The 27793-nt window shown below is 41.1% G+C and overlaps 1 protein-coding gene across 3 annotated transcripts in view; it reads left to right on the top strand.

Annotated features, from left to right (window-relative positions):
• STRN (striatin) overlaps positions 1-27793 on the top strand; it is a 115592-nt gene that overhangs the window by 7782 nt on the left and 80017 nt on the right. For all 3 annotated transcript variants that reach the window (XM_075064224.1, XM_032772395.2, XM_032772396.2), the window contains exon 2: positions 22478-22581. In XM_075064224.1, the coding sequence (XP_074920325.1) occupies positions 22478-22581 (104 nt within the window). The remainder of the gene's footprint in view (positions 1-22477; positions 22582-27793) is intronic.

The following is a 27793-nucleotide window of genomic DNA, read 5'->3' as shown; positions in this document are numbered from 1 at the left end:
TGAAGGCCAAAGTGGTCCCAGTGGTGGTAGGAGCGCTCGGGGCTGTGACTCCTAAGCTGGGTGAGTGGCTCCAACAGATCCCAGGAACAACATCAGAGCTTTCTGTCCAGAAGAGTGCAGTGCTAGGAACAGCTAAGATACTGCACAGAACCCTCAAACTCCCAGGCCTCCGGTAGAGGACCCGAGGTTGAGGAAGACACATACCACCCATAGGGGTGAGAGGGGAATTTTATATGTGGAAATGTTTAATAGAAGTTTGAGGTCATAGAATTTATCCTTGTCTGGATGCCAAATTGTTCCATATTATACATTTACTGGTTTTTCATCTAGCCTAGTTTAAATGTTAAATTATCACTCTTCTTGGGATACTGTTTTGTGCTCCTGATAGTATATGATTTTTTTTCTCATTTCACATGGGCTTCTTGTGCTAGTCTATCTAACTCCTCACATACTATGTATTTACACACTTCAGATAGTCCAGGAGTGGCCAGCCTGAACCTGAGAGAGAACCAGAATCTACCAATGTACATTGCCAAACAGCCACAGTAATGCATCAGCAGCCCCCTATCAGCTTGCCCGCTCCCAGCACCTCACACCCGCCGGCAGCCCCGCCAATCAGCGCTGCCTCCTCCTTCCCCGCACTCCCGATCAGCTTTTTTGTGGCGTGCATGACGCTCGGGGTGTGGGGAGGAACGAGGGCATGTCAGGCTCAGAGGAGGGGGTGGGGAGTGGGGACAGAGCCTTTGGCAGAGCCAGGGGTTGAGCAGTGAGCCCTCCATGGCACACTGGAAAGTTGGTGCCCATAGCTCCAGTCGCAGAGTCTGTGCCTGTCCAAGGAGCCACATATTAACTTGTGAAGAGCCGCATGTGGCTCCGGAACCACAGGTTGGCCACCCCTGAAATAGTGTATACTGTTATCATGTTTTCCTTTGTCTTCCCTTCTGTAGTCATAGCATAGCCAAGTTTATGCTTATTTAGGTTTTTTTTAATCTCCTCATAAATCAATCCCACTGTGATCCCTGTTCACTTGTGGTTGTGTTCTCCAAACTTCATCTGATTTGCTAATACTTTCTTTGTAATGAAATTCCCAGAATTAAATGCAGCATTCCATACCCACTCACACCAAAGCCAAACAGAAAGATTGTTACCTTTCTATTGCATCTGTTCCCTTGCACATGTTTAAAAAGGAAATGCTTGTGGGGACAAAGGAAACAGGTAGGATGTGATTCTAACCTGGAGTGATTGACCTTAATTGCAGAATTTGTCATTTAGTAACTGATTCAATATCTATTTGTATCAAGTTAACAGAAACAACTCTTAAAAAGAACCCATGTATTTGGCACAGATACAATATGCGCATTAGGCAAACAACATACAGTGGAATCCCATAAATAGATTGATTTGGCAAACTTTGCCTTGATATTCATATGTGGGTATTCATGATTAGGACCCTACCAAATTCATGACCATGAAAAATGTGTCACGAATTGTGAAATCTGGTCTCCCTCAGTGAAATAGGTCTTTTGTGTGCTTTTACCTATACTATACAGATTTTTATGGGGGAGACTAGTGTTTCTCAAATTGGGGGTCTTCGTCCAAAGGAGAATTGCAAGGGGGTCATGGTATTGCCACCCTTACTTCTGCGCTGCTTTCAGAGCTGGGTGACCAGAGAGCGACGGCTGTTGGCCAGGTGCCCAGTTCTGAAGGCAGCATCCCGCCACCAGCAGCACAGAAGTATGGTTGGCAATACCATACCATGCCACCCGTACTTCTGCACTGCTGCCTTACAAGCTGGGCAGCTAGAGCATAGTGGTTGTGGACTGAGGGCCCAGCGCTGCAGGCAGCAGCACAGAAGTAAGGGTGACAATATAATGCCATGCCATCCTCACTTCTGCGCTGCTGCTGGCAACGGCTCTGCCTTCACAGCTGGGCTCCCTGCCAGCAGGAACTACTCTCCAGCTGCCTAGCTCTAAAGGTAGGGTCGCTGCCAGCAGCAGCACAAAAGTACCGCAACCCCACCAGTTGTCACCTTGTAACCACCTCACAACTCCTTTTTGGGTCAGGATCCCTAGAATTACAACATTGTGAAATTTCAGGTTTAAATAGCTGAAATCATGAAATTTACTATTTTAAAAATCCTACGACCGTGAAATTGACCAAAATGGCTCATGAATTTGGTAGGGCCCTACTCGTGATACAGTGTACCTTACAAATAAAATATGCATAAGAGAAAAAATTCCATCTTGCATGATGGGATGTTTTTGCTAATTTCTCATGCTTTCATTTGAGGTTTCTAACATCTTGCATAGCAAACTCATTTCTAATTTGCTGTTCCACTTTCACCTGTTGGATTTTCTCAGTATTAGTTTTTCCCAAGTTTATCCTTCCCATCAAGAATCCCCCAAAAATGTTCTAGCTCACATTTTTCAAGTTCAGTCTTATTTTGTGATCTGCCTCATTGTCATCTTTCTTGTGTCATTTCTCTCTTTGCTGGGGTTCTTAACATTTGTACATTAATATCACTTGCAAATTTAATTAATATGCTGTTTCTTCCCTCTGCTGATGAAGATGTTCAGTAAGATCAGAACTAACACATTCATGCATGATGCCAATAATGCATATCCCCCTAACTATATATTTTGCTATTATACTGTTGCCATTTGCTTACAAGTATTTGCAGTAGAACCTCAGAGTTATGAAGACCTCAGGATTGGAGATTGTTCGTAACTCTGAAATGTTCATAACTCTGAACAAAACATTATGGTTGTTCTTTCAAAAGTTTACAACTGAACATAGACTTAATACAGTTTTGAACTTTACTATGTAAAAGAAGAATGCTGCTTTTAACCATCTTAATTTAAATGAAACAAGCTCCGAAACAAGCTCCTTACGTTGTCAATATTTTTGAATTTTCCTGTATTGTTTTTAGTAGTTTACATTTAACACAGTACTGTATTTGTTTTTTGTTTTGTCTCTGCTGCTGCCTGATTGTGTACTTCTAGTTCCAAATATGGTGTCTGGTTGACCAGTCACTTTGTAACTCTAGTGTTCAGAATTCTGGGGGTCTGTTGTAGTGAGTTTTCAGTGCACATGAGTATTCATGTCTGAGCTGATATAAACTAATGCAAAGAGTAAAATGTTGAGAGACACTGTCAAATATTTTGTGAAATTAAGTGTTAATCAGCTTCATTCCCTTCATCCTGTTTTGTGTTTTGATAGTATTACAAAATGTAATTTGTGATTATAGCTTATTCTATTATCTTCTAGTTTGGTGATTTATTATTATTGGAAATGGAAGCTAGATTTGTAGAGCAGAAATTGACACAATTGCACATCAATTTTTGAAAATCAGTGCTAACTTTTCTTAGATTCTTCTGGGGTAACTTCTCAGTTCTCAAAAATAATTATTGGTTGTGACTGTGTTTTTACTTAAGTTAAATTTTGCTTAGATTAGGTTTTTTACTATTAAAATTTACACTATTTACAAGAGACAACTCCTTTTTATAAAAAGAAAACAGTCAGACATTTGGGAGTAGTGGAACCTATTAGGGACAGTGCTCTCTTATTAAAAAGAACAGAAGTACTTGTGGCACCTTAGAGACCAACAGATTTATTTCAGCATGAGCTTTCGTGAGCTACAGCTCACATCTTCAGATGCATAGAATGGAACATACAAACAAGAGATATTTATACATACAGAGAATATGAAAGGTGGAAGTATGCATACCAACAGGAAGAGTCTAATCAATTGAGATGAACTGTCATCAGCAGGAGAAAAAAACTTTTGAAATGATAATTAAGATGACCCATAGAAGGTGTGAGGAAAACTTAACATAGGGAAATATATTCAATTAGTGTAATGAAGCAAATGCTCACCAGCAACCGTACACCATACAACATAAACACTAACCCAGGAACCTATCCTTGCAGCAAAGCCCAATGCCAGCTCTGTCCACATATCTATTAAAGTGACACCATCATAGGACCTAATGATCAGCCACATCATCAGGGGTCGTTCACCTGCAATCTACCAATGTGATAATATGCATCATGGTGCAGAGTGCCCTCTGGCCATGTACATTGGCAAACAGACAGTTCTCGCAAAGAATAAATGAAACAAACTGACATTAGGAAATCATCATTAAAACCAGTGGCGAGAACATTCAGCTCTCTAACATCAGTGACAGCTTGCATGGTGGCAATTTTGCAACAAAAAACTTCAAAACAGACTCAGGATTGTGACTCGAATTACTATGCAATTAGATACAATTAACTGCAGGCCTAAAGGAGCTGGGATGGTTGGGTATTACTAATTGAATCTATTTCCCTATGATAAGTTCTCCTCACACCTTCTATGGGTCATCTTAATTATCACTTCAAAAGTTTTTTTTCTCCTGCTGATGATAACTCATCTCAACTGATTAGACTCTTCTGTTGGTATGCATAAATATCTCCTGTCTGTGTGTTCCATTCTATGCATCCGAAGAAGTGAGCTGTAGCTCACGAAAGCTCATGCTGAAATAAATTTGTTAGTCTCTAAGGTGCCACAAGTACTCCTCCTGTTCTTTTTGCGGGTACAGACTAACACGGCTGCTACTCTGAAATCTGCTCTCTTATTGTTTGTCCATAAGTAACCTGTTCTTTGGAAAACGTTTATCAAATAGATAAAGGTGACCAGGTGGACATAATTTACTTGGATTTTCAGAAAGACCATATGTAAGATATTAATGATTAAAAAACCTAAAAAGATGAGGGCTAAGCTTTGTCAGATTAAAATGGTGTGAAGGGGTAACAAACAGCTGGTGTGAAAGGATACTGTTTGAATTGGAGAGAAGTGATAGAGGAGTATCTTGGAGTTTAGTACTGAGGTCAATGTTCTTGTCTCTAGGGGTTGGGCAGAAACACTGATTGTTGGAATTGTGATGGAGAGAGCTCCTTTCTGTTTCCTCCTTCTGCTATAAAACAGAAGCGATGTCTAGTGAGTGGTAACATTGGGCCATCCGAGGCAACTGAGTTATAGTAATCAGGAGAGGTGGGTAGTCAAATAGACAAGCATGGCTATTAATATTTTTGAGAACAGTATTTGTCTTTAAAAAAATAAATAAATTGCACATATACTGTTCCCTGACATTCAGGTGATACCTTATAAATAAACTGCTGCAGAATGACAGCCTTTTATTGCAAATATAATTCAGTCAAACTTTGAAAAAGTAAAATTATTAATCTTGAAATGGATAGTGAGTTGATGAAGTTGAATTGATTTAGTTTTTTCAAAAGTGTAAAATTTCAGATGAATTTAAGTATTTTTGGAGTTTGAACATAATAATGGAAGACAAAATAAAATGTGCAGAAATCAGATATTACATAATGTAACCCTCCCGCTGCCCCCCCCAACCAAAACAATAAAAACAAACCCCAAACTTTGGGGAAGGTGATTTGGCAAAAGTCTTGCATAACTCATTGAGGATGTTTGCTGAATAAGAAGCAATAGCTTAAAAAGGCAAATAATGGTTGGGTTCATAGTTTTTGGAAGGATAAAAATATGGAAGATTATGACAGTGTCCACTTTTTTAATTTCTTAAGCACAGTGAAGACTAAAGTGCTCCAAAGAAGTGAAAAGAAGATAGAGAATATTGGAAAATGACAAGAGATTGCAAGAGCTAAATTTATTTAGTCTGGAAAGATGCTAAATGGACCTTAAAGTAATTGAAAAATTATTAACAGTGAAGGGAAATCTGCCAGTTGTAGATGTTGTAATTAGAGCATTTACCTGAAGCAGAGGAGGAAAGGTTATTTTATTACCAGTATTTCATTGGTTTGGTTTTTTTGTTGATCAGTTACCACAAATGAGCACTTACACTCATGAGTAGCCTCATTTAAGACAAGGGACTACTTGTGCAAGTAACTGTTCACCAGTGTGAGTAAGGAGTAAAATGTACAGGCTTGATTGTTAGGTGCAGAGGAAAATTTAAGAACTAAATCACTTCTGAATATAATTTGAAGGGATTATCAAGGCCCTTCATATCTCTGCCCCTTCTTATATATTCTTTTTTTTTATTGCATCAGTACCCAATAACTGTCCACTTTTCTCACCATCATTTTTGCACCTTCTCCCAAAGTTGGGCCCAGGATCTGTTAAGCTTACGATTTAAAGACACGTGTGAACCCATTCATAGTGCAAAATTATGTATTTAGGGAATAACAAGAATTGTTGCTATAAGCTGGGGATTTATCAGTTGGAAGCAACAAAGGATGAGAAAGACCTTGATGTATTGGTTGATCACAGGATTAATAGGAGCTGTCAATGTGATGCGGCTGTAAAAAAGACTAATGCAGTCCTAGATTTCCAGTAGGGACAGGGAAATTTTAGTACCATTATACAAGGCACTGATGAGACCTCATCTGGAATACTGTGTGCAGTACTGGTCTCTCATTAAGAAAGATGAATTCAAACTTGAACGCAGAAGGGCTCCTAGGATGATCTAAGGAATGGAAAACTTACGTTATGAGAGGAGACTGAAAGAGCTTTGCTTGCTTAGCCTCACCAAAAGAAGGCTGAAGGGAGATTTGATTGCTCTACATAAATATATCAGAGGGATAAATACCAGGGAGGGAGAGAAGTTATTTCAGTTAAGCACCTATGTGGACATGAGCAAATGGATATGAGCCAGCCGTCAACAAGTTTAGGCTTGAAATTAGGCAAAGCTTTCTAACCATCAGAGGAATGAAGTTCTGGGAAAGCCTTCCAAGGGGAGCAGTGAGGGCAAAAAACCTAACTGGTTTCAAGACTTAGCTTGATAAGTTTATGGAGGGAATGATATGACAGGACTGCCTACAATGGCATGTGGCCCATTGGCAACTGCTAGTAGCAAAAATCCCCAATGTCTGGAGATGGACAGTAGATGGGAAGAGCTCTGAGCTACTACAGAGAATTCTTTCCTAGGTATCTGCCTGATGGGTCTTGCCCAGATGCTCAGGGTCTAACTGATTGCATATATGGGGTCGGGAAAGGATTTTCCCCCAGGTCAGATTGGCAGAGACCAGGAGGTCAGACTAGATCAGGGGTCTCAAACTCAAATGACCACGAGGGCCGCATGAGGGCTAGTTCATTGGCCCGAGGGCCTCATCACTGATACACACACCCCTCGTTGCCCCTGGCCCTGCCCCCACTGCACCCCTTCCATGAGGCCCACCTCTTCCCTGCTCCCATTCCAACCCCTTCCCTGATGTCCCCACCCGAGCTCCGCCCGCTCCGTGCCCACAGAGGGTGCATGAGTGGTGTGGCAGGGGCTCAGGCAGGAAGTTGAGGTGCAGCAGGAGGTTGGGGTGCAGTTCACTCAGGGTGCAGAAGGGGTGTGGGATGCAGCAGGGGGCTCAGGGCAGGGGGTTAGGGTGTGGGCTGTAGCGGGGGATCAGGGCAGGGAGCTGGGGTACAGGAGGGGTGTGGGATGTGGCAGGGGGCTCAGGGTAGGGGGTTCAGGTGCAGCAGGGGGTTGAGGTTCAGGCAGGGGGCTCAGGGCAGGAAGTTGGGGTGTGGCGGGTGCTCAGGGCAGGGAGTTGAGGTGCTGCAAGGAGTTGAGGTGCAGGCAGGGTGCTCAGGGCAGGGGATTAGGGTGCAGAAGGGGTGTGGGATGCAGGCAGGGGGCTCAGGGCAGGGGGTTGGGCTGCGCAATGGGTGGGGGATGCAGCGGGGGCTCAGGGCAGGGAGTTGGGGGGTGGGGTGCAGGAGGGCTTCGGGCTGGCAGCGGCGCACACCGAGGCCAGGACAAGCTACCGGCCCTGGCCCCACTCCGGTCCGGGAAGTAGCTGGAACCATGTCCCTGCGGCCCCTGGGGGAGGGGAATGCAGGGCTCTGTGCGCTGCTTACCGCGCCTCCAGATACCTCCCCCGAAGCTTCCATTGGCCACGGTTCCCCATTCCTGGCCAATGGGAACTGCAGGGTGGTGGTGCCTAGAAGCCAGGGCAACACACAGACGGAGCCCTCTGTTTGTTCCCCCCTCCCCGGCCGCAGGAACGTGATGCCAGCTGCAGGGAGCGGCGCGGGGCTCGAGGGGGGCAATCCTGCGGCTGTAGTTTGCCCACTCCTTGCCTGGAGGTAGGCTGCAGGGGTGGGCATGGGCTGCTTGGCGGGCTGCAGGAAATAGCCCCACTGGCCGTGTGTTTGAGATCCCTGGACTAGATGATCACAATGGGTCCCTTCTCACCTTGAAGTCTGAGTCTGTTTTTATTAAACTGTTTCTTACAGAAATGACTCTACAGAGTAATTAAGATTGTGAATATGGTTTTGTAGCTTTTTTTAATGTATATTAAGGATCACAAATTTAGTGTCTCCCCAAACTGTTGTACAAGTCATAAATGTTATTTTCAGTGTTGTAAATATTCCTTTAAAATATTGTCAAATTTTCATGATTTTGGTACAGAATGCACTGTTGACTATTACAGACATGCCCATGGAATATATTTTGTACCTTCTAAGTAAAGATAAAAACTGATATGTACACTCGGTACATATTTCAGAGTGCTAAGTGTGTATTTGTAGTCTGCGCATTGATACATGATACATAAGCTTTTCGTTGATATCTTACATACTTAAAGTCTGTTCTCCTCAGTAGTTGTTTTACATTGTCTGCACCAACTGGAGCTATAACATGACACTTGCATTGTGGGATAGATCCTTTTTGCCTATGTCATCTGACCAAGAAATTTTAATTACAGGTAGGCTCCAGAAGCACATATTCATTACATCTCTTTTGAGACTGAAGTTTTATTTACTACTTCTAGGATGGACTGTGTGAAATTCCCAAGACCACAGAAATCTTATAAATTTCTCTTGCATCTTGATTCAATATTAAAAGCAAACAATATGTGAGTGTCTAGTCTTTAATCTATATGCATGCAGACTTATATGGGAGAGATGAGAAATTAGAAAGCTACCTACTCACATTGTTAGCATAATGACTCAGGCCCTCATGGCCTGTCAGGCTGTCCATTTTATTTTGCCTGTCAATCCTTCATTCCCACCTTTCTCAGTGAGTTCTAGACATCCTTTGACATGGAAGGAGGAAAGAAAGATTGTGATTGTTTCTATGTTTAAATACTTGTGAGATGCTCAGATACTAAAGTAATCCAATGGAGTTACTTTATCTCCAGTATCTAGGCTTCCTAAAAGGTTTTGGACTCTTTCAAAGTGAAAAGGTGCCTCCTTTTCCATTCTGACGTTGTTTCATTAACATAATTACTCAGTGTTTATACAGGTATAGTTTCTTGGGTAGCAAGATAAGTCACTTTCTCCCACCTCAGTCCCTTAATTAAACCCTTAGTTACGTGTTCATATTTAATTCATTATTGCAAGGACTCGTTTGTTCTTATGTGATTACTCAATTCTATAGGCTTCTATAAGGGTACTCATTTTTTGTGGGGAAAATACATAGTTTGGACTCAAATTCTATTGCATATATCTGCTTTTCCCCTGCACAATGGTTCTCTCCTGCTGAAGCTAGGCCATTATGGGTATGTCTACACAACATTTTGGAATGAACAGGACTGGGTCAACAAGACTTGGAATAGTGAATCACATTAGTGCTCTAAAAATAGCTGTGTAGGAGAAAAAAGTTCAAATTTCATGGCCACAAAATTATTGTTCAGCATTGACAAAATTCTTGGCACTCTGCAGGTCAACAATTAAAGACCCCATAATCCTGTTTCTGAGATTTGACATTGGAAAGCACAGAGAAGGACTGAGCTATTAAGGTAGAATGCTTCTAGTCAGCGTATAGTATGTAAAAAGACAGTTCTTTTAGCCAAGGTACTATACATTGGACCTGTGCACTTAAATGATGTTAAAGTACAAGGAAGCATGAGAAGTCTACATTAAAATAGTAATAAATCATAAACAAGAAATGCTACAATTTTGGGATGGGTTTCCAGTAGTAAATACCTAAAAATCAATTAGATTTGAAATGTTTTAATGTGTTAGTAGTAAAAAAAAACTATACTTACTATTATTTATTAGCATTGGCCTAGATCAACTTACACTTCTAATTAGACTTCAAAAATGTTATACAGACAAATTTAGCTTTCATGTGTTTGGTGCCCCCCTCCATCTGTCTCTCTAGTCCATTCACACTGCTCCAATTTTGAGAGTCATGTATTATGCTGAGGACCAGGAACAATGCCCTATATTTCAAAAATATTATAGTTGTTTTTAAAACGGGTCTATGAGAAGAGTCCCAGTCTAGACTAAAGTTATTTTTTGTTACTAGAATAACCTGTTTCTTGGAGGAGATTTTAGTGTTGATGATGCAACATTTTTAACCGGTAAAGGGGGATAAGAAGAGAGGAGAGAGAACTTTCTTCATTTTTGGAGGAGGTTGGGAGGACTGAAAATTCTAAGATTTTTGTATGCTTTTTCATATTCTAAATATGTGCTGGATGTGATACAGGACTGAATGTTCAGTAATTGAGTTAGTCTAGAATAATCTGTTGATCTTTGCTGTTTAAACAGTTTTAGCAAGATTGTTCTCAAAACATGTAGGGTTCTTTTTCCAATCAAGTTCATTGTAGAATTTGGAGTGGGTAAATAATCCAACTGCAAATTAGAAATTAATATTTTTTTTTTGCTAGACAGCATCTTCATCTTGCCTCTTGACTGTAACTCACTGTGTCATTTTGCTTTTCATCAGCTGCTATAAAAGTACAGGACCTGTACTGGGTGTAAACCTGAAACAAGCTGTTGGGAATTTGTTGCAGGCCAGTTGGAGTACTTGGGGACCATTCTTAGTGGACTGAACACAGGAATGAGAGCCAGGGACCTCCGGGTTATAATTCTGATTTGTCCCAATTACCGTTGACCTCAATGTCATTACTCTCTCCTTCAGCTTTTTTTCCAAAACCTTGCATACTACAGATGTCAAACTAACAGGCCTATAGTTACTCGGATCACTTTTTTTTCCTTTCTTAAAAATAGGAACTATGTTAGCAATTCTCCAGTCATACAGTACAACCCCTGAGTTTACAGATTCATTAAACATTCTTGCTAATAGGCTTGCAGTTTCATGTGCCAGTTCCTTTAATATTCTTGGATGAAGATTATCTGGGCCCACCGATTTAGTCCCAATAAGCTGTTTGAGTTTGGCTTTTACCTCGGATGTGGTAATATCTACCTGCGTATCCTCATTCCCATTTGTCATCCTACCATTATGCCTAAACTCCTCATTAGCCTCATTAAAGACTGAGGAAAAGTATTTGTTTAGATATTGGGCCATGCCCAGATTATCCTTAACCTCCACTCCATCCTCAGTGTTTAGCGGTCCCACATCTGTCTTTGTTTTCTTCTTTATATGGCTGTAGAACCTTTTACTATTGGTGTGACTTGTGTGTGTACCTGTCTATGAAATGGGGATAACTACTACTTCACAAACATATTGCAGAGAGAATTAATTAATGGTTGAACAGCTCTTCAATAAATGAAAAGATTTATATAATTATGGAGTATTACTAATAATGGAACATCTCTTTTTAAGTTGGAGCAATTCCAGAAAAATCCCTTAAAGCCATATGTGGATGGATGAAATTGATACCAACCATAAATAATTTGTGTGTGTAGAAACTCATAGCCCAAATGTAGCTTCCTTGCTTCTTCCTGAATATCCCATATTAAAGGTAAACTCCAGATAGTTTTCTTTTTTGCTCTTCTATGATATCAAGTGATTTGTTAACAGCATCTTTAAGAGTTTTATGTTTTGTTTTTGTTTTTTAACTTAAATCTGTGGAGGAGGATGAGAATTTTAGATCCTGTGAATTTTAGGGTCTGGAGTTTTTGTTAATATAAAGTTTCATGCAAATTCTAAGCTTTAATTTAAAAAGATATTACATTTTAATCTTTATGTAGCCATAAAATGCAAGATGATGTACCGTTGCCCTCTTAATACAGCCTTGTAAAAAATATTTTTGTTGGCAAAATAGTACCAAAAGTGTGACCTTACCCCTGGCCACTCCAATCAGTTTCAATGTAGTATGAACTTCAGAGCATATTGGACCATTTTACAATAGCATACAAAAAACTTGACAAAGGTTAGATTGCTGATGTGCTGAGACCACTGCTTGTCGTGCTGATTAATACTCTTTCCTTGTACTCCCTGTCTGTGTGTATCTGTCTTATACTCAGGACCGGTGCTAGGGGTTTTAGCGCCCTAGGCGCACGGCAATTTTGCTGCCCCGCGCCCTGGTCCTGCAGCTTCGGTGGAGCTGCCGCAGTCGTGCCTGCAGAGGGTCCGCTGGTCTGCAGCTCCGGTGAAGCTGCCGCAGTGGTGCCTGCGGGAGGTCCACCGGAGCCGCAGGAGCAGCCAACTGTCTGCAGGCACGACTGCGGCAGCTCCACCAGAGCCGCGGACCAGTGGACCCTCTGCAGGCACGACTGCGACAGCTCCACCGGAGCCGCGGACCCTCTGCAGGCACGACTGCGGCAGCTCCACCGGAGCTGCCTGCCGCCCCCTCCGGGAAAATGCCACCCACCAATAATCCTGGCACCCTAGGCGATTGCCTAGGCCGCCTAAATGGAAGCGCCGGCCCTACTTATACTTATCTGCTGACCTAGAAAACTTACAATCTATCTTTTTGTTCTGCTTGTTCCGCACCTAGTGCAATTAAATCCTGGTCTGGACTGGGTATTCTAGGAACTATGGTAAAACAAACAGTAATTAAGCATGACAGTTTTTCCGTCCATTAAAATAAAGGTAAAATGTTCTTGTTCCCTGAGATCTTCATCCTCCTGAACAGCACAGAAGTGCGGGGGATGGGATCATTCTGTTGTGGCCTGGAAAGTCTCATCTGTGTACCTCTCTGTCTCCCTTAGTTCCCCCAGTTCAGCCACTCTGATCTTAAAGCCTGTACTCGGTATCTGAGGGCCATGATTTGCTTGCACCTGCCCACAGGGCAGGTAATCATACATGCTGCATTCAGTGCAATAAACTGGATAGCCCCCATTCTGCTGCTGGACTTCTGCCTGCATTATTTTTACTCTTGCAGGGGCTCTGTTTGTTTATTTGTTTGTTTTGAAAGGGTATTTAGCCTAAGTTTAGACTGTTTTTTAGGTGTTTCTGTCTCTCTCATTCCCTCTCTAAGGGTATGTCCACACCCTGACCCACGTAACAATGGTGATACAACTTCCAGCGTGGAAGCAGCTATGTTGATGTAACTGTGTTTCTGTCAATATAGCTAACATACTTCGGGTAAGTGGTGTTCCTACACAAACAGAAAAACCTCTTCTGTCAGTTTATACTACGTTTATGATACGGGTCTATGATGGCATAGCTATCCTGGTATAGTCACTGTAGTGTAGACACACCGTGACTCCACCTTGAGTCTTCATTGCTGAGCCAGCAGGAGCTCAGAGTGCTATGGTAAGAGAGTGCTCCACCCATAGTGAAAGAAGCATTACATGTCTCTGCATCAACCCTTCAGGCCACTTCAGAATTGCTGATGACTAGCCTAGAAGTTTGTTTGACACAGCCTTTCTTGGCTAGAAGGCCAGTTACTGCAAAAACCTGTTTATGGGGCGTGTGTGTGAATCCTTGAGATTTTGACATGCTTTCTTGGGAGTGGCCAGGGTACAATGCTAAGGTTGTGACATAGCATGTTCACAACAAAGGTATTCTTTCCTTAATTTACAGTACAGTAAAATAATTTAGATTCAAAATTTGATACACATTCAAACTGTCATATTGGGAAATACATTGTTGATTCCAAATCATCAAAAAAATCTGGTTGCAGAGGAAATTTAAAGAAAAATCTGATTGTGCATTTGTGAGTCTGAGAGAGAAAACAAAGCAACCTAATCTGGGGTTTCTCAAACTCTTCCATATTGTGTACCTCAGATATTGTCTTGTGAACCACTTTCCCTTCAACTTGCAATGCTGCAGATCATCTCCCCTCCCATTTGCAGTCATATCCCTGTGACAACTTCAGAAATGTACATAGAAACGTAATATTAAATAAGTATTTTTTTAGATTCCTTTTCCTGCAGTTTAGCAGCTGGATATGGGGAGCCACCAGCACGATAGAGTTACAGGATGTGTGAGTGTATGTTGTGGCTGAAAGTAGAAATGTATTTGTTAGAGAGGCACAGACCCTTATTAATGTGGTATGCACGTTAAATAAGGTGTCTTTGATACTAACAGTGAGACATTTAAATTTTTGGTAGTGGGGTATACATTACAGAATATTTCATATTGCTTCCAGATATTCTGTGAATCTTTCAGTCTTCTAATTGCCTTTTATCATCTTATCTCATTGATCACCTACATTCGGCATTACTCCATGAAGCATGTTTGTTTACATATTTCACTCAGATATTGGCCATTTATTTTGATCAGAGGAGAAATATAAATTTCTTAGCACAGAGACTTTGATTAAATATGGCATATTTCCATTTGAAGTTGTAGAAATATACAGCAATAAATTTTCTTGACTTGCACCTCGTGATATTTTTCTTTCCCTATCGTTTTCTCCTGACTGGATGAAGGTGCAAGTAGCTGTCTTTGTTAAATAAATATTAACATACAAAGAATATTGCATACAGATACTGTTAAGAAAACATTATAGTTGCATGTTTAAGCATTCAAGTCAGGAAATACCAGTGATAAGACTTGATGTGTAACCTCAATGTTGTCTCTTCTGCATATGCATTAGTGTTTTTTAAATTTAATTTTACTTTAATTATGCTATAAATTTCTCAAGTATAGTATCACACAGCTTTTTTCTGTAAGCTTAGATACATATCTTGCAATAGTTTTTCATTGTACAGTAAGATGACTTCATTGTAATTGTCTAGTATATATTTATCAATTGAAGACAAAAAATTAGGGTCACTAAAGCCTTGGAAATAACAATAATAAAGAACTGGAGATCTTACCCTGTTCCTCCAGTGTACCCTATGAAAATGACCAAATGAAATCCTGACATTTCCAGTTTGGGAATTCCACAGAAATATTGTGTATTCTGCATGGAAGGATGTTGTAAGAAGGAGGGGGAGGGGCATGAACAAATTATGCCAGAAACTATATAGTCTTAACAAAGAGAGGCCATAAATTTTTCATAGTCCCTAAAGTGGGCTTGTCTGTTACCGATCAAGTGAATGGGCAGTCACTCTGAAGAATCCTGATAAACTTCAATGCACGGAAATGAGACTTCAGTTTGCAGCCTTGGCCTGCCTGGTGATTTTCAGGGTCTGTCTTTTCAGGGTTTAGACCTGGAGTAAGCTGCAAAGATCTAAACCCAAGGGCTTGAACAAACTGAAAGCTAGTCAAAAGCCTATCAACCTTTGTATCATTCCCCTGACCTCTGTTGCTACATCCCATTCTTCATCTCTGTTTTGTGTTTACCACCCTAAAGTCTGAGTGGCAGACATCATTTCTTGATCTTATCTAGTTCAGTCTCTTTTTGGCAACCTTACACTTCTTGCAGAAGCACTGGACACAGTGATTTAAGAGTCCCATGACTTGATCAAGCTCAAGCTATTGCAGAACAAGTAGTGTTTTCAGTCAAATATTTAAACAGACTGGAGACTTCAGCTCTTGTTCCCGCAGGCACCCCTTTTACTCCTTGTTTGACAAATCCAGGAGCTATTCAGAAGCCTGGAAACAAGAAAAAGCTACAATATAGTAGTAATTTTACTAACTTGGGCCAGTACTTCTCAAGACATGTGGATAAAAACCATCTGCAGAGTCTGTTCTTCAAAACTTTCCTCCAATATACATGCTTCCCTCCTCTCCCCCAACACTAAAATTTCAGGGGACACAATGAAATGAGAAACAATACTTTCCTACGTTCCACATCTTTGAATGTGGGCATTCCTCATCAGGATCAGCCACATTCTTCTGTGGGCCTAAGAAGCACTCAAGAGCAGTTTTCACTCTTTTGCCCTCAGTTGGCCAGTCATGTAGTCCACACTTAGAACAAAGAACTAACTATCTCTCCTGATATAGAAAACATCAAAAGGCAGTACCTTCATTTTACCTCAATGCTTTCCCCAGCCACTATTTCCTTTTCCCGAAATAAGCAAACAGAAAATAACAAACCTTCTCCTCCCTTTATAGTCCCATAAACCTTTGAAAAGCAACTCTCTCAAAGTTCATTGACCTTGCTTCATCAGATAGGATGACTTCATCTTCCCATCCTGTCATCTTCCCATCCCCTTCTGATGTCTGTGTAAATTGGGCTTCCGTTGTGTTTTTGTCACACGTTGTTTAATTTCTTTGGAGACAGGTAGATAGTGGTGATTCCTCCTGCCTGGGAGGGAAACTGTTTCTCTCTGTTTGGTCATAGGCTTTAAAGCATAATATCTTTAAATGTATATAATTTCCTCATATATACATTAATCACCAGTGTGTCATTAGCTTTTAAAAAAGACCTCTCTGTACACTTCGTATACAATATTACTATATTATAAAAAAAGTTGATTCAGTTACTTGATGCCTTGAGGTTGAGCTGCCCTGTCTTTAGTGACCAGTAAAGCTTTGAAATGGATTTTTCTCAGGTTTACCCCTGTAAGTAAAGCTTATTTAAGCTTTGAGGAAGGCAACATAGAGTCTGGTGGTAATGGAAGCTCCATGCTCTTTCTTCCTCCACTAGTGTTTGCTAAAATGCAAATTTCTGTTTCTGCAATCTCGTGCCTTGTTTGATGACTCTGTTCCTTATATGTAAATTGAGGTAAGCCCATATTCCTTTGTTTAATACAAACTGTGCGTATACGTTGCTTGCCAAACACATTTTAAGGATGATTCTAGCACATACTCATAACTTATTGTATACATCCTGTGCATACATCATACAAGAATATTAATGATCAGTGAGTTACTAGTTCTCCAATGATATCTTACATGTCACCTTTGAAATACCGATTATGACAACAGTGTGTGAGGCGTAGTCAGTATGTCAGGCCTGATCAACTGCTGCCAGAGTAGAGCACCACAAATTGGCCTTTGTGTCATAATCACGATGGGATTAATTTGGAGGAATAGTTTACCGATCTGTAGGCAAAACCCTTCATATTACAGAGTATTAGCCTGTCATCTTGCTTGATTCTCCTCCCTAAAAAAATATGGCAGGAGCTTCAGCAGCTTATTCATGAGGATATAAATATGGCCTGACATTGGGTATGGGCAGCCTAGGATATGTGTGAAACTGTGGTCAGGGCTAGTACCGTGGAGTGGATGCCTGTAAATATGCTTGGCTTCAAACATTTGAGTTAGACTCATAGAGTTTGAGTACAGAAGGGACTATTATGATCATCTAATCTGACCTCCTGCACAATGCAGGCCACAGAATCTCACCCACCTACTCCTGTAACAAACCCCTAACCTATGTCTGAGTTACTGAAGTCCTCAAATCATGGTTTAAAGACCTCAAGGTGCAGAGAATCCTCCAGCAAGTGACCCATGCCCCACGCTGCAGAGGAAGGCGAAAAACCTCCAGGGCCTCTGCCAATCTGTCATGGAGGAAAATTCCTTCCCAACCCCAAATATGGCGATCAGTCAAACCCTGAGCATGTGGGTAAGACTCACCAGCCAGCACCGAGGAAAGAATTCTCTGTAGTAACTCTGATCCCAACCCATCTAACATCCCTTTACAGACCATTGGGCATATTTACCTGCTTATAATCAAAGATGAATTAATTGTCAAAATTAGACTATCCCATCATACCATCCCCTCCATAAACTTATCAAGCTTAGTCTTGAAGTCAGATATGTCTTTTGCCCCCACTACTCCCCTTGGAAAGCTGTTGCAGAACTTCACTCCTCTGATGATTAGAAACCTTTTGTTTAATTTCAAGTCTAAACTTCCTAGTGTCCAGTTTATGTCCATTTGTTCTTGTGTCCACATTGGTACTAAGCTTAAATAATTCCTCTCCTTCTGTGGTATTTATTCTTCCAATATATTTGTAGAGAGCAATCATATCACCCCTCAGCCTTCTTTTGGTTAGGCTAAACAAGCCAAGCTCTTGGAGTCTCCTTTCGTAAGACAGGTTTTCCTTTTCTTGGATCATCCTAGTAGCCCTTCTCTGTACCTGTTCCAGTTTGAATTCATCCTTCTTGAACATGGGAGACCAGAACTGCACACAATATTCCAGATGAGGTCTCACCAGTGCCTTGTATAACGGTGCTAGCACCTCCTTATCTTTACTGGAAATACCTCCCCTGATGCATCCCAAGACCGCATTAGCTTTTTAAACAGCCATATCACATTGGTGGCTCATAGTCATCCTGTGATCAACCAATACTCCGAGGTCCTTCTTCTCCTCTGTTACTTCCAGCTGATGCATCCCCAACTTATAACAGTAATTCTTGTTCTTAATCCCTAAATGCATGACTTTGCACTTTTCACTATTGATTTTCATCCTATTACTATTACTCCAGTTTACAAGGGTCATCTAGATCTTCCTGTATGATATCCTGGTCCTTTTCTGTGTTAGCAATACCTCCCAGCTTTGTGTGATCTCCAAACTTTATTAGCATATTCTCACTTTTTGTGCCAAGGTCAATAAAAAGATTGGTCCCAAAACTGATCCCTGAGGAACTCCACTGGTAACCTCCTTCCAGCCTTACAGTTCACTTTTCAGTATGACCCGTTGTAGTCTCCCCTTTAACCAGTTCCTTATCCACCTTTCAATTTTCATATTGATCTCCATCTTTTCCATTTTAACTAATAATTCCCCATGTGGAACTGTATCAGATGTCTTACTGAAATTGAGGTAAATTAGATCCACTGCATTTTCTTTGTCTAAAAAATCTGTTACCTTCTCAAAGAAGGAGATCAGGTTGGTTTGGCATGACCTACCTTTTGTAAAACCATGTTGTATTTTGTCCCAATTACCATTGATCTCAATCTCCTTAACTACTTTCTCCTTCAAAATTTTTTCCAAAACCTTGCATACTACAGATGTCAAACTAACAGGCCTATAGTTATTTGGATCACTTTTTTTTCCTTTCTTAAAAATAGGAACTATGTTAACAATTCTCCAGTCATACGGTACAACTCCTGAGTTTACTGATTTATTAACAATTCTTGCTAATGGGCTTGCAATTTCATGTGCCATTTCCTTGATTATTCTTGGATGAAGATTATCTGGGCCCTTCGATTTAGTCCCATTAAGCTATTTGAGTTTGGCTTCTACTTCAGATGTGGAAATATCTGCTTCCATATCCTCATTCTCATTTGTCATCCTACAATTATCCCTAAACTCCTCACTAGCTTCATTAAAGACTGAGGCAAAGTAATTGTTTAGATATTGGACCATGCCTAGATTATCTTTAACCTCCACTCCATCCTCAGTGTTTAGCGGTCCCACTTCTTATTTATATGGCTATAGAACCTTTTATTATTGGTTTTAATTCCCTTTGCAAGGTCCAACTCTGCATGGCTTTTGGCCTTTCTCACTTTATCTCTAAATGTTCTGACCTCAATAAGGTAACTTTTCTTGCTAATCCCTCCCATCTTCCACTTCTTGTAGGCTCTCTGCTTTTTCTTAATCACCTCTCTGAGATGCTTGCTCACTCAGCTTGGTCTGCAACTCCTGCCTATGAATTTTTTCCCTTTCTTGGGATGCAGGCTTCTGATAGTTTCTGCAACTTTGACTTGAAGTAATTCCAAGCCTCCTCCACCTTTAGACCGACAAGTTCTTCAGTCCAATCCACTTCCTTAACTAATTTCCTTAATTCTTTAAAGTTAGCCATTTTGAAATAAAAACCGTTAGTCTCAGATCTATTTTTGTTTTAGCCTTCCATCTAGTTTGAACTGAATTAGCTCATTATTGCTCAAACCAAGGTTGTCCCCTACAACCATTTCGTCTATGAGGTCCTCACTACTCACCAAAACCAAATCTAAAATGACATCCCCTCTTGTTGGTTCTTCAACTACTTGGTGAAGGAATCCATCAGCCATCGCATCCAGGAAAATCTGAGCCCTATTATTACTACTAGCACTTGTCCTCCAGTCTATATCTGGGAAGTTAGTCTCCCATGATCACACAATTTCTAATAGTGTTTATTTCATTAAAAACATTAAGGCAGTCTCTATCCATATCTGAATCAGATCCCGACGGTCTGTAGCACACCCCAAGCACTATCTCAGGGGAGGCTCTAATAGCTTTCATTCCCAATGTGATTTTTGCCCAGACAGACTCTGTCTTATCCATTTAATCACTCCTTATTTCTTTAGTCTACCTCATCACTGATATACAATGATACTCCACCACCTTTGCCTTTTTTTTTCTTTCCTAAACATCACATAGCCTTCAATACCTGTACTCCAGTCATGACTACTATTCCATCATGTTTCTGTTGTTCCTGTAATATCCGGTTTCACTTCCTGCACAAGTAGCTCTAGTTCCTCCATTTTGCTACCTAGGCTCCTCGCATTAGTGTACAAACATCTTAATTTTTGCCATTAGGCTTCACTGATATTCTTTACCCGATTAGGCACAGACATTCTACCACCAGTATCACCTATTGGACTGGTATCTACACTACCCTTCCTCTTTGTCCATTCTCCTACTCACGGCTGTATCCTTTCTTACTTTGTTTTCTTCCCTCTCAATGTTAAGTTCCGGCATGGAGATTACCTGGGCATATCCCAACCATCTCCCCCAAATCCTAGTTTAAAGCGCTCTTAATCAGTTGTGCCAGCTTCCATCCTAGAAGTCTATTTCCCTCCTTACTCAGGTGAAGTCCATCCAGAGAGAACATGAATGCTTCCCAGTGGCCATACATCCCAAAGCCCTCCTTATAGCACCACTGCCTGAGCCATCTGTTGATCACCATAATCTTGTCACACCTTTGTTGCCCTTCTCTAGAAACAGGCAGAATCCCACTGAAGATCACCTGAGCCTCGATTTCCTTACGCATCTTCCCCAGCCTGGCATAGTCTCCCTTGATATGTTCCAGTGAGAATTTAGCTGTATCATTTGTTCCCACATGAAGGACAATCAACAGATTCTTTCCTGCTCCCATTAGGATCCTTTTCAGCCTCAGGGCTACATCCCGTACCTTAGCACCTAGCAGACAGCACACCCTTCTGTTCTCCAGATCAGCTCTAGTTACAGGCCTGTTTATTCTTCTCAGTAGGAGAAGTTCCATGAGTTGGTTTAGAAAGAGCTCAGGGACCTGGGGCGTACCAGAGAGAACTCTTTTGGGCACCAGTTGGTGGCCTTTTTGCATGATTGGTCATGAACATCCTCTATTACGATTTTATACATAAAGGAGATTTTTTAAAGTTCTTAAGTGCTAATTTCCATTCAGAGACAATGAGAGTTAGGCACCTAACTGCCATTTGTGTCTTTAAATCTCTCACCTCCCTCCAAAAACCGTTTTTATTAGTTCAACTGACATTTCTTATGAACAATGTTTCTGAATAAACTTCATAGTCTACTTTTCCCAACATTTAAAAAAAGGCTCAGCCTTTAAGTTTTCCTTTTCCTTTCATTAACTTTAAAGAAATCCCTTAACCTGCAATATAGATATACGAAATATTTAACCTATTTACATGCTACTTCAGTTATTATTCAACTCGAGACATTTTCCCCTTACATGTTGTTTGTGTCTTTCTGCCTAAGTTTTTTTGAATGCTACTTATCTGTTTTTTATATTTGCTTGAATGCTTAGCCCTTAGACCAAATTTAATTGCTATGTGAGGCAATTAAATATTACTATATTTCTTTAACTTCCGTTTATTATTTTGGAGTCTTTAATGAGGTCATGGTTTAAAGGGTTTGTCAGTGCAAACTATGGATAGTTTTATAACAGACTTAATAATAATTTACAGTACAAACACAGATCAAAAAGACTGCTCCTGGCCCAAGGAGCTTACAGTCTTAGTATAAGACAAGAGACAGCAGATTATGAGGTAATGTTTGTTAGCATGATAGTCACTGGTCTCTGAATAGTAGCAACCTAATATCATGATGCCTACAAAAGAAACTTAACAAAGGAGATATTTTGAGGAGGGATTTGAAAATGGATATGATGATGATTTTGTGGATTTTTACAGAGAATACTTCAGCTGAAGTGCATGGGGCAGCATAGAAGAATGCCCAAAGATTCTTGTTTTGAAAATGTAACATGGGCAGTGAAGGCTGGCATCATGGGCTTATCGGAGATGAGCACTGGTAGCTTGCTTGTGAATGAGAGATTACAGATATGCTGGGGACTGACTGTGAAGGGTCTTGAAAATGAAGACGAGCTGCTGATGTTTGAGGCAATAGAGAAGGGGGAGCCAGTGGAAGAATTCAAAGAGAGTTGATATGGTCAAAATAATAGTTTTTCAGTAGCCAAACTTCATTTAAACAGTGTTAAATGGAGTCAGTTCTGAAATGATTCAGAAGGGGTTGGGAGTGGATGGCACCCTTAATATATCTGTCATGCAAATATATTGGGGAAACAGCTTGCCTTTTTAACTATTCTAAGTAGAGTTTTGTCTTTTCCAGGCCCAGATTGCTTTTCTTCAAGGGGAAAGGAAGGGACAAGAAAATCTGAAGAAGGATCTAGTGCGGAGAATCAAAATGCTGGAATATGCTCTTAAACAGGAAAGGTACATCACTTTTAAGATACTAGAGAATTTTGTTTAAAAAAATCTTTTACTAATATTTGTCTTAATATTTGATCTCATTTGACTCAGAGGAAAAATTATTTTTTTGTAGATCTGAATCTTGAATTGGTAATTATGAATGTAAGAATTGTTAGTCTGAATCAGTCTATCTCATCCAGAATCCTGTCACCAATAGTGTCCACTATTCAGATGCTTCAGAAAAAGGTTTTAAAAAACCTTGCGTTAGTCAATTACAGTATAACACCTCTCAGGGCAAGTCTCTTTCTAACTCACAGAAGACATTGTTTTATATCAATTTTTTTTCTCTTCCAAAGCTCTTGTTTGTTAATAAACTAAATAAAAATTCTTGTTATCCACATAAATATCTATATTTTAAAATCTTGATAACTCTGAAGATCCATGTGTTCTACACACGTCTATCGCAACATGTGGTGTATCTCACCCAATGCACTAAATGCCCCAATAACAACTATGTGGTTGAAACCAGACAATCACTATGCTCTCAAATGAATTCACATAAAAAAATGATGATGGACAAAAACACCAAATCACCTGTGGATGAACACTCTCCACAGAGGTCTGACAGAGGTCCTCATCCTTAAAAAAAATCTGCATAACACCTTTAAAAGACAAGCCTGGGAGTTTAAATTCATAACTTGCTAGACACTAAAAATCATGGACTTAATAAAGATACTGGATTTATAACAACCTATAACCCAGTAAACCGTTCCTTCTAGCTTTTTTTCCCCTCTCTCCTTTTCCCCTTTGACTGGAGAAGTGTTAACTGACCACTTCACCTTGAATGGTCCCTTGAGATGTGCTAAACAATCTGATCCTTGAATTTAGCTTTGACACTGAGTACATTTCCCAGATTTGAAGAAATCTTGTGTGAGCTCAAAAGCTTATCTGTCTCACCAACAGAGGTTGGTCTAATAAAAGAGATTACCTCATCCATTTTGTCTCTCTTGGGCTATGTCTACATTAGAGACCTTAAAGTGGTACAGATGCAGCTGCACCATTGTAAGATATCCCATGTAGACGTTCTATGCCGACATCAACATAATTAAATCACCTCCAACAAGCAGCAGTAGCTATGTCGGTAGGAGAGCATCTCCTGCCGACATAGCACTATCCACACCAGTGCTTCTGTAGGTCAGGGATGTGTTTTTTCCACACTCCTGAGTGACATAAGTTTTACTGACAAAAGTGCTAGTGTGAACATAGCCTTAGACCCACGGGAAGGAGACTCTGGAAAAATTCCACCACGATTTCAACAGCTTCCACCCTACCATCAACCTCAGCCTGGACCAGTCTACACGGGAGGTCCACTTCCTAGACCTAAGTTGACACATCATGCCTTAGACCCACGTTGGAAGGAGACTCTGGAAAAGTATTCCACCCACGATGAGCAGTTGCACATAGTGCTTCCAGCACCTCTTGCGTGCGTAACCTCAGCTGGACCAGTCATAGCACACGGAGGGTCCACTTCCTAACACTGAGAATGTAGAGCACGTGTGCAAATAAGTGATGGTCCAGATTAACACCAGTCCCTTATACTCGACAAAAGCTGAACCTACCCGACGCCGCAATAGTGCCTACCGTCATGACCCTCCGCGACTTCCATCTCCCTTGGCAACACACACACGTTTCGCATTTATTCTATGTAGCTAAGCGCTACTGACGTGTACAACTAGCTCCGCATCTTGCTCCAACCCCTCAGACAGAGACCAACACCTATTAAACATGGATCCTTCATAAGCAATCTCCTAACTACACATATACCTCTCCCGCACGAGCGGAGAATATTAAGATGAACAGCCCTCTCAGCAAAGCCAGACATGTACCCAGATGCCTGCCCTACATTGCAGAGAGCACACCAAGAACAGAAACCAAAGAGGACTCCGAGTCCCTGACTTTCTATTCTCAGATGATAAGCGGATAGTATCCTCTCCCTCAGGCTAAAAAGACACCCTCTATACAACTCAGGATTACATCACCCTCTAGGCGAGTACTCATACAACTCCTCCTAGTATCCCTATTCAAATGGGCCTACTCACAGGGGTGTCACAGGCGCGGGGTGTGGCTAGGCACGGCGGACGATTCCCCTCAGGCCAGTCCTTCGACTTATACCACCAGGGCTCTGCCAACCTGAAGCATATTATCGCACCACCTCAGTAATTTGCACACACCGAACACCATTATAGTAACTACTACTCAGTTGAACCAATCTATGCAACAATAACTCTGATGTTAACTACTGCCTCCACAAATATCTACCACTCAGCCGCAGCACTTAAACTCGCCGGTTCATTCACCTGCATGTCCAACGGCAACATGTAAATATATTGACATCATAACCTGACGAACTAATCGCGCCCTCTGCTATGTACATCCCGGAGCTCGGCGACCAAACAGTCCCATACGGAAAAGATAAAAATGGACCCAAATCAGATATTAGGCAAAATGGCAACAGTATGCAAAACTCCTCCATGTAGGGAACAGTTCATGACCTTCTGGCACAACAATAGCACGATCTAAAGGTAGCCATCCTGCAGCACAAAAAACTTCAGGACCCAGACTTCAAAGAGAAACTAACCTGAGCTTGTTCAGTTCATCTTGTAAATGCTTTGAACACCATCAGCTCAAGGATTAAACAAAAGACTGAATGGGCTTGGACAAACTGCACACATAGATGCAGGGGTCTTCCACTGCATGCCTCCTTGGTTTTCACACACCAAGCATGCAGATCTGCTAGAAGAGGCTGACTCCATCCTTCGCCCTCGATTTGAACTACTCGTCGTTATCTCTAGCTGTTCTGAGGGCTTACACACAGCACACACAACACACACACCACACACACCACACCACACACACACACACCACACACACACACACACTCACCGCCCACACACACACCACCACTTGCCCACACTGCACATTGTGCCACTTTGCCCGCCCACCATGCAACCACACACATCTAATGGCCACACCACACGACACGAGCACTCCATCTGGCTCGACACTACCACACACACACACGTCGCACCATCATTGCCCTCCAGAGGGAAAATTTTCTCCACTACCTATGAATCGCAACGACTCGAGGATATTTCACGCGGACTGAAGCACTGCTGGATGGTGCGTGCGCGAGCTCAATCGGTTCCGTGTACGTGATGAACTAAGCGTGCTGGCGACGGACGAACTCGTTGCGGTGCGCATTTATGCATAGTGAACGAAGATCATTTATAGCGAGTGAGGCCCAATGTATGCATATGCTCTAGCGATTAGGGCACTCAATTATATCGCTCGACTAAAGATACCTCTTCCAGGGAAACCACACATCTTACCCTCGTGTGGGGAATAGTTTGTGGCATCCAGTGTAAACTTTCATATTTTATCCATTAAGCAATTAGTACGGTCTGGCAACTCAATTCTTCTAGAACCGTTAATGCTGGAATATTAGCTCTCGTCCAAGCAAGTACTAGCGATCAATCCAAACTAGCACGCACCTACACACACACACACACACACACACACACACACTTGCCCCTGGAAATTTCCACTACATGCATCCAACGAAGTGAGTATTCACCCACGAAAGCTCATGCTCCAGTACGTCCGTTAGTCTATAAGGTGCCACAGGACTCTTTGCTGCTTTTATAGCCTTAGAAATGTACTAGGGGCATTTCATTCCTTATGCTTTAGGGCATAAAAAGACCACTAAATAGGTTAGGAAAAACCACCACTTTCCCTCTATGGGCACAGTGTTTCATGTTTATCCATTAATAATTAGTCTTGCACCTTTCTCTGAAGTATGTGATATTAGACATTGTCAGTCAGGATATCAAACTAGATGGTCAACTACTCTGATCTGGCATGACAGTTCCTTTCTTCTTCTGTTTTTAACCATTTTTAAAGCAAATTCAATGTTTCTGAATGGGTTAGGCTGACAGCTATTTATAGCAATCTGTGATATAAAACAGCAATCTTCACTTTCAAGAAACAATCTCGTATTTGTTCTGGGAAGGTCTCTAAGCAAAAATTTTGTTTGGTACTTAGAGGCAGGGCAGCATACTGAGCACAAGAAGCCCTAGTGTGTGTCACAACAGTATTTTCCTAAATCAGCTCACAACCTGGGTTAGCCAACATTCAGTGAAGAGCTTACGTTGATTGTTCCCACTGAGCATCTGGGAGTCACAAAAGGACAATCTGCAGGAGAGGAGCAGAACTTTTCTCTTGGCCAATTGTGATGAGTGCAGGGGAAAGCAAGATTGAGGAGAGGAGGAGAAAAAAAAAATCAGGTAATTAAGAGAGAAAGGGAAGATTACGTGGCTCCTGCCCTGCCCTGCAAATTTACCAAATCTTTATCGAGCAAATAACCATACCTATTAGTCATGATCCAGTGATGTAAAATGCTGATCCATACTAGGGCCCATTGGCAGCATGTCATGACAAGTGGGAATGGCACTGGTTTCTCAACAATATGCTGCCTCTCCAGCCTCTGTATACTGAGTATTCAGCATATTTTTTCAGTCGCTGAAAATGATTAACTTAATTTCTGATCTATGTCACTGTTCTGTAATTAAGCACTATAAAATCATGCAAGACTCATTACTTATAGTGTAAAAATTTTCCACTATGGAGCAGAGTGTTTTTGGTTCTATTCCCTGGCAAAGAGATTTGGTCAGCTTTAATACATAATGATTTCTATCAAGGATTCTTTAATACGTTATATGCAAAAGTCATTTAAAAAGAAGAGGGCTCATCAATAATTAATTTGAACTCTTCCATACATTTGCTGGTTCAAAGCAATTCTGTTGTAATTTTGCTACCATCCAGAAGATTGCAGTGTAAGACTTTTGTTCACACTTCAAGGTTATTTTATTACTTTTTTGGTAGTAATGTTGCTCAGTTACCAGTTACTTGTTTAAATTATTATCCCTGGATTTTCAGGAGCTAACTAAAAACATGCTAATCTGTTTTAAGCATATGTCCAACAACTAATAATCGTCTTACTCATTTGCCTTTCCAGAGTATTTTAACCAAACAGAATTCTTAGGCCACTTTTCTAGAAATACTTTTATTTTTTAAAATGGTGTGTCTGGTCAGAGTAAGACTGGCGCCTTCTCCCCTGGCCAGGATATCTCCCAATGCTGTTCCTGGCCAGGATATCTCCCAATGCTGTTCCTGGCAG

Source organism: Chelonoidis abingdonii, chromosome 3 (genome assembly GCF_003597395.2).
Source record: "Chelonoidis abingdonii isolate Lonesome George chromosome 3, CheloAbing_2.0, whole genome shotgun sequence".
Lineage (NCBI taxonomy): Eukaryota > Metazoa > Chordata > Testudines > Testudinidae > Chelonoidis > Chelonoidis abingdonii.
The sequence above is the reverse complement of the archived record's forward strand: the minus strand, read 5'-3'. Positions and strand labels throughout refer to the sequence as shown.